Below are 17,662 nucleotides of genomic sequence, written 5' to 3'. Positions count from 1 at the left end.
AGATTGCCTGGTGATGACCAGGGTTGCTGATGGTGATGGCTACCTTGTGAGTCCTGTCAGAAGCTGAATGAGTGGACACCATTGAATTTGCAGGGCAGGAGAAGGCCATTCAGCTCATGACTCCTGTTGTGTTGCTGGCGTGAGACTGCAGCAGTGTATTCTTTGTTGTATTCTTTTATATTCTTGATGAACAAATCTTTACCCTATTCCCTTGTCAATACTGTTCCAGTCTCTGACTTTATCGTACAATGGGTGCAGCACAGAAGGAGGCCATTCAGCCCATTGCATCCATGCTGGCTCTTTGCAAGAGCACTTCAGCGAGTGGCATTCACCTACCTTTTCCCTGCAGTTGTGCAATTCTTTTCTCTCCGCATCATTATCCAATTCCGTTGGGAAAGCCACAGGCCTCTGCGACACTCGAAGGCAATGCATTCCATATCATAACCACTCACGGCATTTGAAAGTTTTTCCTCAAGTCGATTTTGCTTCTTTTGCTAATCACCTAAAATTGTTCATCACCAGTCTTCTGGTTCTCAACTCTTAACTAATGGGAACAGTTTTTCCTGACCTTTTTCTGTCCAGACCCCTCATGCTTTTGAACAGCTCCATCAAATCTCCTCTCAACCTTCTTTTCTCTCAGGAGAACATCCCCTGCTTTTGTAATCGATCCTCATAACTGAAGCTCCCCATTTCTGGAAGTATTCTCGTGAATCTTTTCTGCACCCTTTCTATTGATTTCGCATCTTAAAGTGTGCTACTCAGAATAAGACACAATACTCCAGTTGAGGCTAAGAACTTCAACATAATCTCCTTGCTTTTGTACCCTATCCTTCTATTCTCAAGCCCAGGATCCCGTATGCCTTATTAACCACTTTCTCAACCTGTCCTGCAATCTTCAATGATTTGTGCACGTCTCCCCGCAGATCCCTCTGCTCCTGCACCCTCTTCAGACTTTAATCCTTTATTTTAGAAAGCCTCTCCGTTCTTCCTACTAAAATGTAGCACTTCACACTTCTCTGCATTAAATCTCATCTGTTATATGTCTGCTCATTCCACCAGCCTGTCTGTCCTCTTGAAGTCGATCTCTGTCTCCTCACAGTTCACAATATTTGGAAGTTTTGTGTTATTAACAAATTTTAAATGGTGCCCTGTATGCCCAAGTCAAGATGATTAATATCTATCAAGATAAGTAACGGTTCTGATCCTGAACCCTGGGAAGCCCCACGATATGTTCATCACTAGTCTTTGTTTTTTGTCAGTCAACTTCAAATCCATGCTGCCACTGTTCCTTTTCTTCCAATGGCTCGAACATCGCTGGCAAGCATATTATGTGATACTTTATCAAATTCTTTTTGAAAGTCCATGCACACCACATCAAGTGCATTATCACCATCAACCTTTTACAATCAGGTTAGTTAAACAACTCTTGCCCTCAACAAATTTCTGCTACTTTCCTTAATTAATGCACTTTTGTCCAAGTGACTGTTAATTTTGTCCCCGATTATTGTTTCTAAAAGCTTCCCCGCCGCAGAGGTTTCGCCTGTAGTTGCTGGGCTTGTCCTTAACCATTTTTTGAACAAGGGTGTAACTTTGGCACCATTCTTGTATGTCAGGAAGACTGGAAGATTGTGGCAAGTGCCTCCCCAATTCAGTATCCTCAGATGCATCTGCTCTGGTCCGAGTGACTTATCAGCTTTAAGGAAAGCCAGCCTTCCGAAAACCACCGCTTTATAATTTTTTAGCCCATGCAGTGTGTCAACTACCTCCTCCTTCACAATCATTTTGGAAGCATCTTCTACCTTGGTAAAGGCACATGCAAAGTACTCAATTAGTACCTCAGCCATGCTACCTGACTCCTAGAGTCATAGAGCCGTCCTGCATAGAAACAGGCCCTTCAGCCCACCGTGTCCATGCTGACCATAATGCCTATCTATACTAATCCCACCTGCCTGCATTAATTCCATATCCCTCTATGCCTTGCTCATTCAAGTACCTGTACAGATGCCTCTTAAATGTCGCTACTGTTCCTGCCTCCACCACCTCCTCAGGCAGCTCATTCCAGATACCCACTATTCTTTGTGTGAAAAATTTACCCCTTTGATCCTCTTTAAACCTCCTCCCTCTCACCTTTAATCTATGCCCTCTAGTTTTAGTCACCCCTACCATGGGAAACTCTGGCTATCTACCCTATCTATGCCCCTCATAATTTTATATACCTCTATCATGTCCCCTCTCAGCCTCCTTCGCTCCAGGGAAAACAGACCCAGCCTATCCAACCTCTCTTTCTCACTCAAGCCCTCCAAACCAGGCAACATCCATGTGAATCTTTTCTGCACCCTCTCTAGCTTAATCACGTCTTTCCTGTCGTGCGGCCACCAGAACTGCACACAGTACTCCAACTGCGGCCTAACCAACGTCAGGTACAACTGTAACATGTCGTCCCAACTCTTGTACTCAGTGCCTCGGCCAATGAAGGCAAGCATGCCATATGCCGCCTTCACCACCCTGTCTACTTGTGTTGCCACTTTCAGGGAACTATGTACTTGCACCCCAACGTCTCTCTGCTCAACAACACTCCCCAGGGCCCTGCCATTCATTGTATATGTCCTGCCCTGGTTTAACTTCCCAAAATGCATCACTTCACACTTGTCTGCGTTCAGTTCAATTTGCCAATCCCTTGCCCACTTTCCCAGTTGATCTATATCCTGTTGTAACCTTAGACAACCTTCTTCACTGTCCACTATACCACCAATTTTGGTGTCATCTGCAAACTTACTAATCATGCCCCTTACATTCACATCCAAGTCATTAATAAATATGACAAACAAGAGAGGGCCCAGCACCGATCCCTGCGGCACACCACTGGTCACCGGCCTCCAATCTGAAGAACAACCCTCCACTACCACCTCCACTTCCTATCACCAAGCCAATTTTGTATCAAATTTGCTGGTTCACCCTGGATCCCATGTGTTCGAACCTTCTGGACCAGCCTACCATTGTCAAAGGCCTTGCTGAAGTCCATGTAGACAGCATCCATCGCCCTGCCCTCGTCAATACTCTCGGTCACCTCCTCGAAAAACTCAATCAAATTCGTGAGACATGATTTCCCACACAAAAAGCCATGCTGACTATCCCTAATCAGACCATGCCTTTCCAAATGCATATAAATCATGTCTCTCAGAATCCCTTCCAATAACATTCCCACCACTGATGTAAGGCTCACCGGCCTGTAGTTCCCTGGTTTATCCCTGCTGCCCTTCTTAAATAAAGGCACAACATTAGCTATCCTCCAGTCTTCCAGTACCTCACCCATGGCTAACGATGATACAAAAATCACTGCCAGGGCCCCAGCAATCTCCTCCCTTGCTTCCCATAGCATCCTGGGATACACTTGGCCAGGCCCTGGGGATTTATCCACCTTAATCCACTTCAAAACCTCCAACACCACCTCCTTTGTAATGTTGATATGCTCCAGGATATCGGTGTTCCCTCCCTTGAACTCACTAGCTTCCATGAACTTCTCCACGGCAAATACGGATGAGAAGTATTCATTTAAGACCTCGCTCATTTCCCGTGACTCCACACATAGATTGCCACACTGATCCTTAAGGGGACCTACTCTCTCCCTAGCTACCCTTTTACTCTTAATATACTTATAGAATCTTTCAGGATTCTCCTTTATTTTATCTGCCAGGGAAATCTCATGGCCCCTTTTTGTCCTCCTAATTTCCTTCTTAAGTGTAGTCCTACATCCCCTATACTCCTCGAGGGACTCGCTCAATCCTAGCTGCCTATACCTGACGTATGCCTCCTTCTTTGTCCTAAGAGGAGGTCGAGTGTCGTCCCTTCTCTAGTAGGGCCATCCACATACTGCTTCAGAAAACTATCCTGGACACACTTAACAAATTCTTCCCCATCTGATCCCTTAACACTGAGGCAGTCCCACTCAATATTAGGGAAGTTAAAATCACCAACTATTACAACCCTATAATTCCTACACCTGTCTGTGATTTCCCTACATATATGCTCCTCCACTTCCCTCTGACTAGTGGGGGGCCTATAGTATAATCCCATCAAAGTGATCACCCCTTTCTTATTTCTAAGTTCTACCCATATGGCCTCGCTGGACATTCCCCCCGGGATATCCTCTCTCAGTACTGCCGTGATGTCCTCCCTAAGTGGGCGGCACAGTGGCGCAGTGGTTAGCACCGCAGCCTCACAGCTCCAGGAACCCGGGTTCGATTCCGGGTACTGCCTGTGTGGAGTTTGCAAGTTCTCCCTGTGTCTGCGTGGGTTTTCTCCGGGTGCTCCGGTTTCCTCCCACAAGCCAAAAGACTTGCAGGTTGATAGGTAAATTGGCCATTATAAATTGTCACTAGTATAGGTAGGTGGTAGGGAAATATAGGGACAGGTGGGGATGTTTGGTAGGAATATGGGATTAGTGTAGGATTAGTATAAATGGGTGGTTGATGTTCGGCACAGACTCGGTGGGCCGAAGGGCCTGTTTCAGTGCTGTATCTCTAATCTAATCAATAGTGCAACTCCCCCTCCTCTCTTACCTCCACCTCTGTCACGCCGGAAGGATCGGTACCCCAGAACATTGAGCTGTCAGTCCTGCCCATCCCTCAACCACGTTTCCATAATAGCTATGTTATCTCAGCCCCATGTACCGATCCATGCTCTGAGTTCATCTGCCTTATCTGTAAGGCTTCTTGCATTAAAGTAAATGCAGTTTAGCCTACCAGACCTTCCACGCTCCCTGTCCTGCCCGTGCCCGGCCTGCCTACTGGACTTGCTTTAACCTCTACATTTGCCTCAACTATCTCATCTGAGAGACTACTACTTTGGGTCCCACCCCCCGGCAAGACTAGTTCAAACCCTCCCGAGTAGTACGAGCAAACCTTCCTGCAAGGATATTGGTCAGCTTCCAGTTTCGATGCAACCCGTCCTTCTTGTACAGGTCACCTCTGCACCAGAAGAGATCCCAATGATCCAAGTAGCTGAAGCCCTCCCGCCTACACCAGCTCTTCAGCCCCGCATTCATTTGCCTAATCCGCCTATTCCGATCCTCACTAGCACGTGGCACAGGGAGTAATCCTGAGAGTACAACCCTCGAGGTCCTACTTTTTAACCTTCTGCCTAACTCCCTATATTCACTTTACAGGACCTCATCTCTCTTCCTGCCGATGTCGTTAGTACCAATATGGACCACGACCTCTGGCTGCTCACCCTCCCCTTTCAGAATGTCCTGCAGCCGCTCCGAGACATCCTTGGCCCCAGCATCAGGGAGGCAACATACCATCCTGGAGTCTCGTTTGTGGCCACAGAAATGCCTATCTGCACCCCTTACGATAGAATCCCCTATCACGATTGCTCTTCCAACCCTTTTCCTCCCCTGCTGTGCAGTAGAGCCCTCCATGGTGCCACGAACTTGGCTGTTGCTGCTTTCCCCTGGGAGGTCTTTACCCACCCCCCCCCACCCCAAACCAACAGTATCGAAAGCGGTATATCTGTTTGAGAGGGGGATGGCCACAGGGGACTCCTGTACTACCTACCTGCACCGACTACTCCGCCTGGTGGTCACCCATCTCTTTTCTGCCTGTGCAGCCATTACCTGCTGTGTGACCACCACACTAAATGTGCTATCCACGACGTCCTCAGCATCGCGGATGCATCACAGTGAATCCACCCGCAGCTCCAGCTCCGTAATGCGGGTAGTCAGTAGCTGCAGATGGATACACTTCCTGCACGCATGGTCGTCAGGGACACTGGAAGCGTCCCTGATTTCCCACATAGCGCAGGATGAGCATATCATGGGGCTGAGCTCTCCTGCCATGACTTTGCCTTCAGTTAATTCGTTACTCCCTTAATTAAAAAATACTACTTACACTGGGGGCCTTGTTCTACCCACTTCAATCTAAAATTCTTTAAAAAAAAACTTATCACCAGAGGTTTAATTTTGAACAAAAAAAACTTTCCCCTTATTTTTTGAAGCTATTCTAACAGCTGCTACTCACCAACCAATCGCCTTGCAGCTCTCCTCTGATGTCATTGTTGGCTTTTTTTTTCAAAACTCAGGCACGCTGTCGCTGCTCTTTTTAAACACCGCTGGTCTCACTCAGTCTCCTTCTTTCTCGATGTCGCTGCACTTTTTAAACACCGCCGGTCTCACTCAGTCTCCTTCTTTCTCGATGTCGCTGCACTTTTTAAAACACCGCTGGTCTCACTTAGTCTCCTTCTTTCCCGCTGTCGCTGGACTTTTTAAACACTGCTGGTCTCACTCAATCTCCTTCTTTCTCGATGTCGCTGCACATTTTAAAACACCGCTGGTCTCACTCAGTCTCCTTCTTTCTCGATGTCGCTGCACTTTTTAAACACTGCTGGTCTCACTCAATCTCCTTCTTTCTCGATGTCGCTGCACTTTTTAAACACCGCTGGTCTCACTCAGTCTCCTTCTTTCCCGCTGTCGCTGCACTTTTTAAACACTGCTGGTCTCACTTAGTCTCCTTCTTTCCCGCTGTCGCTGCACTTTTTAAACACTGCTGGTCTCACTCAGACTTCATGCGTCAATCTCTTTTTTGGTCCCTAATTGGCCTCGATTTTCCATTTACCACCCTTTTACTATTTATATGCCTTTAGAAGACTTTTGGATTCCCTTTGATCTTGGGTAGTTAAGAGGTGATGGTGGGTCTGCTTCGGGACAAAGAGGGTGATATGTGCCTTGAGATGCGGGGCAAAGCTTGAAAACTTAATGAGTACTTAGTTTTGGTCTTGAAACAGGAAGAGGATGCTGACAAATTAGCAGTAGAAGCGGACATGCTGCAGGTAATGGACGAGGTGAAAATTGGTAGGCAGAATATACTGAAAAGGCTGGCTATGCTTCGAATGGATAAGTTGCCTGGTCCAGCTGGTTGCTGAAGGAAATGGGGTTGAGATTGCGGAAAGGTTTGCTGCAATCTTCCAATCATCCCTGGAGACGGTGGGCCAGAGGATTGGAGAGTGGCAAATGTGACACCCTTATTCAAGAAAGAGTGCAAGGACAGTCCTCGCAATTACAGGCCAGTTAGTTTAACGTCAATGGTGGGTCAGAATTGAGAAACAACCATCAGGGAAAAAAATCAACAGGCACTTGGAGAGGTTTGAGTTAATTAAGGATAGCCAGTGTGGATTTGTACAATTAAATTTTGATTAACAGAGAAGGTTGATGAAGGGAATGCAATAGATGTTGTCCATATGGATTTTAAGGAAGCGTTTGACAAAGTTTGGCTAACAAAATTAAGGCTCATGGAATAGGAGTGTCAGTGTGTCAGCTTGGATATGGACAGAAAACAGTGAGTCGTGTAAATTGTTATTTTTCAGACTGGATGGTGGTTGGTAGTGGTGTTGCCCAAAGTTCAGAACAAAGGCCACTGTTTTTTCTGATATATACACTTGACTTGGACATTGGAGTCCAGAGTAAAATTTCATAATTTGCCAATGATACCAAACTTGGAGGAGTGGCCAACAGTGAGTATGATATGAACCACCTGCAACAGGAAGCAAACCAGCTAGCAGAATGGACAGATAAATGACAGATGGAGTCTAATACAGAGAAGTGTGAGGTGATGCATTTTGGCAGAAGGGATGGGGAAAGGCAATAGAGGCTTAATGGCACCGTTAAGAAGACCGTGCATGGCCAGAGGGACATGGGCTGCATGGATCTTTGAAGGTGGAAGTATATATTCCAGAGCTGGGCTGAGAGATGGCAAATGGAGTTTAATGCGGAAAAGTGTGAGGTGATTCACTTTGGAAGGAGTAACAGGAATGCAGAGTACTGGGCTAATGGGAAGATTCTTGGTAGTGTAGATGAACAGAGAGATCTTGGTGTCCAGGTACATAAATCCCTGAAAGTTGCCACCCAGGTTAATAGGGCTGTTAAGAAGGCATATGGTGTGTTAGCTTTTATTAGTAGGGGGATCGAGTTTCGGAGCCACGAGGTCATGCTGCAGCTGTACAAAACTCTGGTGAGACCGCACCTGGAGTATTGCGTGCAGTTCTGGTCACCGCATTATAGGAAGGATGTGGAAGCTTTGGAAAGGGTGCAGAGGAGATTTACTAGGATGTTGCCTGGTATGGAGGGAAGGTCTTACGAGGAAAGGCTGAGGGACTTGAGGTTGTTTTCGTTGGAGAGAAGGAGGAGGAGAGGTGACTTAATAGAGACATATAAGATAATCAGAGGGTTAGATAGGGTGGATAGTGAGAGTCTTTTTCCTCGGATGGTGATGGCAAACACGAGGGGACATAGCTTTAAGTTGAGGGGTGATAGATATAGGACAGATGTCAGAGCTAGTTTCTTTACTCAGAGAGTAGTAGGGGCGTGGAACGCCCTGCCTGCAACAGTAGTAGACTCGCCAACTTTAAGGGCATTTAAGTGGTCATTGGATAGACATATGGATGAAAATGGAATAGTGTAGGTCAGATGGTTTCACAGGTCAGCGCGACATCGAGGGCCGAAGGGCCTGTACTGCGCTGTAATGTTCTAAAAAAAATATTGAGAGAGGTGGGATCTTGGTCTTCATAAATAAAAGTATTGAGGTGATACGAACATATAAATTTGGAGGAGGCCACTCAGCCCCTCGAGCCTGCTCCGCCATTCAGTAAGATCATGGCTGATCTATTTGTAAGCTTCACTCCACATTCCCCCCTACCCCCAATAATCTTTCATCCCCTTGCTTCGCAAGAATCTATCTACCTCTGCCTTAAAAATATTCAAAGACTCTGCTTCCACCGCCTTTTGAGGAAGAGAATTCCGAAGATTCACGACCCTCTGAGAGAAAAAGTTTCTCTGCATCTCTGTCTTAAATGGGTGGCCCCTTATTTTTAAACAGTGACCCCTAGTTCTAGATTCTCATACAAGGGGGAACATCCTTTCCACATCCACCCTGTCAAGACCCCTCAGGATCTTGTATGTTTCAATGAAGTCGCCTCTTACTCTTCTAAACTCCAGCGGATATAAACCCAGCATGGCCAGTCTTTCCTCGTAAAGCAGCCTGCCCATTCCAGGTCTTCGTCTAGTAAACCTTCTCTGAACTGCTTCCAAAGCATTTACATCCTTCCTTAAATAAGGAGTGCAGTACAGTACACAGTACTCCAGATGTGGTCTCACCAATGCCCTGGATAACTGAAGCATAACCTCCCTACTTTTGTATTCGATTCCCCTCACGATAAACGAGAACATTCTATTAGCTTTCCTAATTACTTGCTGAACCTGTTTACGAACCTTTTGCGATTCACGTACAAGGACACCCAGAGCCCTCTGCATCTCGGAGCTCTGCAATCTCTCACCATTCAGATAAGATGCTTTTTTATTCTTGCTGCCAAAATGGAGAATTTCACAATTTCCCACATTATGCTCCATTTGCCAGATCATTGCCCGTTCACTTAACCTATCTATATCCCTTTGTCGCCTCCTTATGTCCTCTTCACAACTTTGTTTCCTACCTATCTTTGTGTCATCAGCAATTTTAGCAACCATTCCTTCGGTCCCTTCATAAGCAGGGAAGTTATGCTGAACCTTTATAAAGCTCTAGTTAAGATACAACTAGCGTATTGTGTCCAGTTCTGGTGACCACACTTTAGGAAGAATGTGAGGGTCCTTGAGAGGGTGCGGAGGAGATTTACCTGAATGGTTCACGACAAGGTTCAGTTGAAGAAGCTGAGTTTGTTCTCCTGGATCAAAGGAGATTGAGGGGAGATTTGATAGAAGTGTATGAGATTATGGCATGTTCAGATAAGATCGACAAAGAAAATCTGTTCCCATTAGTTGATGGTACAAGGACTAGGGGATGCAGACATAAGGTGTTGGGCCAGAGATGCAGGAGGGGGGGTTGCGAGGGATAACTTTTTTTACACAGCGAGTGGTAATGACCTGGAACTTGATGCCTACGAGGGTGGTGGAAGAGGAGACTATCAATGATTTCAAGATTTAATTGGATGGACCCTTCCACTGATTTGTGCAGGGCCACAGGGATAGAGCGAGGGCATGGGACTGACTGGATTGCTCGACGGAGAGCTGGTATAGATTCGAGGGGCTGAATGGTGTTCTTCGCCTCTGTGATTCTTCTCTTCTCATAGTCTTTCTTCGATGCTGTTATTTCTCTTTTCACTTTCCTTCTGAACTTTCTATATTCAGCCTGGTTCTCACTTGTATCATGAACCTGACATCTGTCATATGCGCCCTTTTTCTGCTTCATTTTACTCACTATCTCTTTCATCATCCAGGGAGCTCTTTCTTTGTTTGTCCTCCCTTTTCCCCCCTGTGGGATTGTGAATCTCTTTAAGGGCAGCCCATTGTTACGCTTGTGGTGATGCATTAATTTTTTTGAACAACTCAAATAGATCCTCTTGACTTGTCTGTTAAAGTACTTAAAAAGCCCTGACTTTTCCAGTGCTGCCTTTATATCTACATCTTATTTTTTACACTTTCGGGATGTGCATTTTGCTGACAAAGCTGACATTTATTGTCCATTCTGAGTTGCACTGAAAGAAAGTGACCCCTGACAACGCATCCGGCACGCCAAAGTCATCAGAGCAGAGCGCTCCCAGCTGTACGCATGCACAGAGCAGTCTCTTGCTATCCGTAAGGTTCTTGTCAGGACGAATTCGCGCATGTGTGTGAAATCGTCATTGCACAGCCGTATTGGAACATTCCACCACTCTCTCGGGCGGAGAGAAGCAATGGGGAAGTGGGGGGAGAAGCGGGAGGGAGTGGCTGACGGTGATGAAGTGGTGCGACCTGGAGTGGGAGGGGTGGGAGTGGTGAGTTTTGAAGCGGTGAACAGAGCGAGTGGCTGATGGGGAGGGAGTGGGAGCGAGTGGCTGACAGGTGGTGAGGGGGGGGTGGGGTTGGTAACAGTTGAAGCGGGGAGCGTGGGGTTGAGGGAAGACAGCAGCGAGCAGACGGGCACGGGAGGCAGCACCGGGGAAGAGAAGTGGAATATTGTTTGGGGTGGGATCACAGCGGTAGAATTTAACTTTGTTTTTTGTGACAAATTGAACAGCACCATCTTTAATCCTGGCAGCTGCCTAAAACGTCACAGACAGTGATGTTTCAGTGCATGAGGCTGCATTTGTGCATGTGCAAGTACTGCGCCACCTGGTGGTTGCATTGTCAGCACACGCAGCCTCACTGATAAATTGGTGGGCCACCTTCTGAAACTGCTGGCAACAGTTTGGTACGACTGAGTAGAGTGTTGAGTCTTTGAGGGAAGCCCACGTAAGGAGTGAGTGGGTGATGGAAATGGTCTCGATTTCAACGTGGTAAAGATGGGAAGTGGAGAATGAGGGATGGGGAAGGAATCTGAATTCAGCAAGTGGAGAGGGTAGGTCCGAGGGGTATTATCACACTCGGAGGCTGTGGCATTAAGTTCCAGCTTGTTTTAGTGGCTGGCACACCTGCCTCTGAGACAGAAGGTGATGGGGTCAAGTCCCACTCCAGAGGTTTGAGCACAAAATCAAGGCTGACATTGCCAGTGCAGTAACGAAGGAGCACAACACTGTCTAAGGGTCAAGCTGTCCAAGTCAATACTTATCTCTCGACTAATTTCACCATTACTACACTTCAAAAGTACTTCATTGGCTGTAAAGCGCTTTGGGATGTCCTGAGTTCATGAAAGGTGCTAAACAAGTGCAAGTCATTTTTAACAGTCAAACTGATTAGCTGGTCATTTAGCTTCTGCTGTTGCTGCAATCTCACTGTGTCAAAATTGGCTTGGATTCTCCAGGAATTAAATCTCAAAATCCAGGACACTGCTGTGAGGAAAATCCTGGTGAATGATGACAGGGAATAACAAAATTAAACTGCAAAATCTCTCGAGGCACATTGCAGTTACCCCAGATTCTTAGCTAAAGCTAATCTGTGCCCACAGCTCTGTGGGTTAGCCACGGCATTTAGCTACAAGCAGAGATGCATGGCACGGCTTGCAGTATCTTGTTGGCTCATTCTCATTGTTCATCAATTGTGATATTAACAGACAGGGCAACGGGAAGAGAGGGAGAGTGATTCCAGTCCCTGATCATCAATTTCATACTGTCACTGAGAGTGAGGAGAGGGGGAAGAAAGGGGTAAAGAAACTTGCATTTATGTAGCGCCCTTTGCGAGTTCAGAGTATCCCATCGTGTTTCATGACACTTGAGTACTTTTGAAGTGTCGTCACTGTTGTAATGTAGAAAATGCAGCAGCCAGTTGGTGCACGGCAAGGTCCCACAAACTGGTGATCTGTTTCAGTGATGTTGGTTGAGGAATAAATATTGATCCAGGACACCGGAGAGCACCTGCTGCTTTTCCTCAAATAGTCACGTGGGATCTTTTCTGTCTGCCTGAGAGGGCAGATGAGGTCTTTGTTTAAGATCTTGTATGTAAAACAACGTCTCTGACAGTGCTGCGTCCCTTCAGTACTGCACTGCAAATGTCCGCCTGAATTGAGGTCAAGTCCCTAGAGTGGGTTTGTTATTTGTCTGTTTGGAGGGAGCAGGGCCGTGGGATTAGTTTGGGATTGATAGGGGGCTGTGGGGAGAGAGTGGGGAAGTGGGTTTAGTTTTGTATTGATACAGGGCTGTGGGGAGAGAGCGGGGCAGTGGGATTAGTTTGGGATTGATATGGGGCTATGGGGAGAAAGTGTGGCATTGGGATTAGTTTGGGATTGATATGGGGCTATGGGGAGAAAGTGTGGCATTGGGATTAGTTTGGGATCGATACAGGGCTGTGGGGAGAGAGCGGGGCAGTGGGATTAGTTTGGGATTGATAGGGGGCTGTGGGGAGAGAGCGGGGCAGTGGGATTAGTTTGGGATTGATAGGGGGCTGTGGGGAGAGTGTGGCAGTGGGATTAGTTTGGGATTGATACAGGGCTGTGGGGAGAGAGTGGGGCAGTGGGATTAATTTGGGATTGATAGGGGGCTGTGGGGAGAGTGTGGCAGTGGGATTAGTTTGGGATTGATACAGGGCTGTGGGGCGAGAGTGGGGCAGTGGGAATAGCTTAGGATTGATATGGGGCTATGGGGAGAGAGTGGGGTTTCCTCTTTGGTTGAAACTGTTGCTCTGTTTCTGTATTCTGACTCCATTTTGATCTTTCCCAGTACCTGCAGATGAAGTGGCCTCTGTTAGATGTACAGGCGGCCGGCTGTCTCAAGGACTCGTCATCTCCTGTGCACCTGGTGAGTAACGTCAAACATTGTGAGAGTCGGCTGGAGCAGCGAGTGATACGATTGGCCAACCTCTTAGACTGGTGCAGTCAATTCATTCCAGGCGGGTGGGGAAGCATGTGCAGAAGTGTGGCAGACACAGTTGATTGGGGAAAGTGTAAGGTCATCCACTTTGGACTGGAGAAAGGTGAAGAGGGTTTTCTGAGTTAAGAATTGGTGAGAGGTGAGGAAGTGTGAATGAGCAGAGAGATCTAAGGGTCCAAGAAGAGATATCATAAAAATTCTGATGGAATGTTGGCCTTTATCTTGGGGGCTGAATTTCAGAGGGCTGAAAGTTTTCTGGAAGTAATACAGAGCTCTGCTGTGACCCCATCTGGAGTAACTGTGTTCAGTTCTGGGCACCGCAGCTCAGTAACGAGATGTTGGTCTTGGAGGGGTTGCAGCCACCACCATGATACCAGGGTTAAAAGGGTTAAATTATGAGGCCAGGTTGCACAGACCAGTCTTATATTCCCTTAGGTATAGAAGAATAATTATTTTTTTTTATTATTTAGAGATACAGCACTGAAACAGGCCCTTCGGCCCACCGAGTCTGTGCCGACCATCAACCACCCGTTTATACTCATCCTGCATTAATCCCATATTCCTACCACATCTCCTACCACCTACCTCTCTTAAGGGCAATATATAATGGCCAATTTACCTATCATCCTGCAAGTCTTTGGCTGTGGGAGGAAACCGGAGCAACCGGCGAAATTCCACACGGTCACAGGAGGAACTTGCAAACTCCGCACAGGCAGTACCCAGAATTGAACCCGGGTCACTGGAGCTGTGAGGTTGCGGTGCTAACCACTGTGCTGCCCAGGGTGTTTTATTTGAGATGTTTGAAATGAATGAAGGATTTAATAGGGTAGATAGACAAAAACAATTCCCTGTAGTCGGAGCAGCTAGAACAAGGAGGAATAATGTTCAAATTAGAGTCAGGCCATTCACGGGTTATGTCAGGAAGCATTTCTTCACGCTAAGGGCAGTGGAAATCTGGAACTGTTTCCCGCAAAAACTCCAGATGCTCGGGGTGAATGGAAAATTTCACAACTCGTGATAATTAATAGATTTCTGTTGGACCAGGATATCAAGGGTCATGGACACGAGGCGGGCAGATTGAGTTCAGATCAGTCTTTCCTGCCTGGCACTCCCCAGCCTCCCTCTCTTCCTACCCAACTCCACTTCATACGTTTGAAGCCCCTCACCCTCCATCCCACTGTCTTCTCCCCCCCCCCATCCCTCTGTCTTCCCCCCCCACCATCGCTCTCTTCCCCCCCCACCATCGCTCTCTTCGCCCCCCCATTGCTCTCTTCTCCACCCCCCCCATCGCTCTCTTCTCCCTCCCCCCCATCGCTCTCTTCTCCACCCCCCCCATCGCTCTCTTTCCCTCCCCCCATCGCTCTCTTTCCCTCCCCCATCGCTCTCTTCCCCCCCCCCCCATCGCTCTCTTTCTCCCCCCCCATTGCTCTCTTTCCCCCCCCCCCCGATCGCTCTCTTCTTTCCCCCCCCCCCCCCCCCCTTCCCTCATTCCGCTGTTAATCTTGCATGGAATGGGTTTTCTCAGTCTCTGCACTGTTGTTCTCCGCAGGCTGGATTGATGGAAGTGTGAGGCATTCTTGTGTGTGGAGACAGGGATTTCTGATGACTGGACCGTGGGTTTGTTGTGTCCTGTGGAAACTTGCTGACTTCTGAGTCTTGTGTCTCTTTGTCTCCCATAGGCCAGCAGATTGCCTTTTGTGCAGCATGCTCACCACATGCATCCTCTCACTCCACTCATTACCTACAGCAACGAACACTTCTCGCCTGGGAATCCACCCCCTCACCTGTCCTCTGAGCTCGACTCCAAGACCGGTGAGTATTTTCCTCTGTCTCGCCCCTCTGCCGATGCCCAATCATGACCACCATCTTGATTCTCTGCTCTCTCTCTCTCTCCCATTGTCACAGGACTCCCTCGGGTTCCGCACCCCTCCGAGCTGTCGTCTTACTACCCACTGTCTCCGGGCACCATGGGTCAGATCGCTCACCCACTGGGCTGGGTTATGCCACCGTAAGACCTTGCGTTATTACTTTCTTCTGCCTCTCACCAGTCGCCATTTTGCCTTTGTCTTGTTTCCAGGAGTTGCAGCGATGGGTTGTGTAATAGATGCCCATGTCCTGCCCTCCTGTCTTTGGCACAGTGCCTGCTCGAGCATGCTTCATCCCTCCAGGCACTCGCAGAGTCAGACATTGACTTTCCACCTCCCAGATCCCTGGTTCAGTTCTGACCAGGAGTGTTAAGCTGGAAAGATCTCACGCTGTGACCCTGAAATTCCAGGGAGGGAGCAGAAGCTCGGGCACAGGAATCACGGCACTTATCGAGAAAGAACAAAGTGCATTAATCAGCAGCTTTCTTCACATCACAACATTCCAAAGTGCTTTGTGGCCAACCCAGTAGCACACTGACCTGTGAGCCAGAAGATCATGGGTCCAAGTTCTACTCCAGAGACTTGATCATATCATCTAGGCTGACACTCCCAGTGCCAATACTGAGGGAGTGCTGCATTATCAGAGATGCTGTCTTATGATGAGACATTAAACCCAGGCCCCGTCTGCCCCTTCTAGTGGACAGGAAGGATCCAATAGACACTATTTAAAGAAGAGCAGGGGAGTTCTCCTCAGTGTCAGTCAACACTTATCCCCCAGCTAACATCATTATAACAGATTATCTCATCATTATCACATGACTCTTTGTAGGATCTTGCTGTGCCCAAATTGGCTGCAGCATTTCAAACATTACAACAATGACGACACTTCATTGGCTGGAATGACTGGAGATTGTGAAAATAGCCCCTCTTTCTAGAGGGAGCTTTACTCTGTATCTAACCCTTTGCAGTATCTGTCCTGGGAGTGTTTGATGGGACAGTGTAGAGCACATTCCATTTCTGACACTAACATAAAGACAAAATGAAAGGCAGTCACTGGATGAGGGGTGTAGAAGATCTAAAGGACCAGAGTGAATGAGTGAATCACAGAATCTTGCAGCAGAGAAGGAGGTCATTCATTGCTGCATTCCCTTGTCAGCAAGTGGAGTTGAAATTTGAATGAAATCTGGAGTTGGATTTACCTGGACTGTGGACCCCTGCAGCTCTGGGGACTGGTTCCTGGCATGGTTGGGGTGGTGGTGGTATTCTCCCCAGACGATGGGTGGATGGGGAAGGATTGGGAGAGTGCCCCTGGGATGGGGAAGGGAATGATCCCGAGCCTGAGGTTTGTGCCTCTGGGTTTATGATTTGTTATGTCCTGTTTACTTCCTGTCCTTTTTGTGTCTGGTTGGCTACATGTGACTCCAGGTTCTTCAATAATTTTGTTCTGTCCCAGGCAAAGTCCGCCACTCTACCCGATTCCAGCTGGAACCTTCCGACCTTCCTACCACACAGCGCTGACTGTCAACGCCTCCATGTCCAGGTGTGTGCAAAGTTCTGCATTTTCTGTTTTTCCTTTTGGTCCTCAGCCCCAACAGGGGAGTGCAACTCTAATGCCCCTTCCTGGGGCCCATGCAACTCTAATGCCCCCTCCTGGGGCCTGTGCAACCCTAATGCCCCCCTCCTGGGACCCGTGCAACTCTAATGCCCCCTCCTGGGACCCGTGCAACTCTAATGCCCCCTCCTGGGACCAGTGCAACTCTAATGCCCCCTCCTGGGACCCGTGCAACTCTAATGCCCCCTCCTGGGGCCCGTGCAACTCTAATGCCCCCTCCTGGGACCCGTGCAACTCTAATGCCCCCACCTGGGGCCCGTGCAACTCTAATGCCCCCTCCTGGGGCCCGTGCAACTCTAATGCCCCCTCCTGGGGCCCGTGCAACTCTAATGCCCCCTCCTGGGGCCCGTGCAACTCTAATGCCCCTCCTGGCTCCCGTGCAACTCTAATGCCCCCTCCTGGGACCAGTGCAACTCTAATGCCCCCTCCTGGGACCCGTGCAACTCTAATGCCCCCTCCTGGGGCCCGTGCAACTCTAATGCCCCCTCCTGGGGCCCGTGCAACTCTAATGCCCCCTCCTGGGGCCCGTGCAACTCTCATGCCCTCTGGTGGCCAGATTGGGTAGCTCTGTTAATGAAAGATGAGATCCATACTGTCGTGAGAAATGATCTTGGATCAGAGGATCAAGATGTAGAATCCGTTTGGGTGGAGTTGAGAAATAGCAAGAGAAAGAAATGACTGGCGGGTGTAGTTTATATCCCGCCTAACAGTAGCTGCACTTTTCAATAAGTAATGGCTTGAGAGATTCTGCAAGTAGACTGGGCGATTTTAATCTTCATATTGATTGCACAAATCAAATTGACAAAAGTAGCCTTGTGGACGAGTTCATGGTGTATTTCTTATACAATCCATTGTAGAACCAACCAGGGAACAGGCTTTTAGACTTGGTAATGTGCAATGAGACCGGATTAATTAAAATCTC

The 17,662-nt window shown here is 48.0% G+C and overlaps 1 protein-coding gene across 3 annotated transcripts in view; it reads left to right on the top strand.

Annotated features, from left to right (window-relative positions):
• Positions 1–17,662, top strand: part of LOC137357088 (transcription factor 7-like 2) — a 59,758-nt gene that overhangs the window by 20,023 nt on the left and 22,073 nt on the right. For all 3 annotated transcript variants that reach the window (XM_068023101.1, XM_068023100.1, XM_068023099.1), the window contains exons 4-7: positions 13,114–13,191; positions 14,943–15,075; positions 15,169–15,271; positions 16,582–16,668. In XM_068023101.1, coding sequence (XP_067879202.1) covers positions 13,114–13,191; positions 14,943–15,075; positions 15,169–15,271; positions 16,582–16,668 — 401 coding nt within the window. The remainder of the gene's footprint in view (positions 1–13,113; positions 13,192–14,942; positions 15,076–15,168; positions 15,272–16,581; positions 16,669–17,662) is intronic.

The sequence above is a fragment of the Heterodontus francisci genome, chromosome 47 (genome assembly GCF_036365525.1).
Source record: "Heterodontus francisci isolate sHetFra1 chromosome 47, sHetFra1.hap1, whole genome shotgun sequence".
Lineage (NCBI taxonomy): Eukaryota > Metazoa > Chordata > Chondrichthyes > Heterodontiformes > Heterodontidae > Heterodontus > Heterodontus francisci.
Note: the sequence above shows the minus strand (reverse complement) of the source record. Positions and strands in the feature narration are given on the sequence as shown.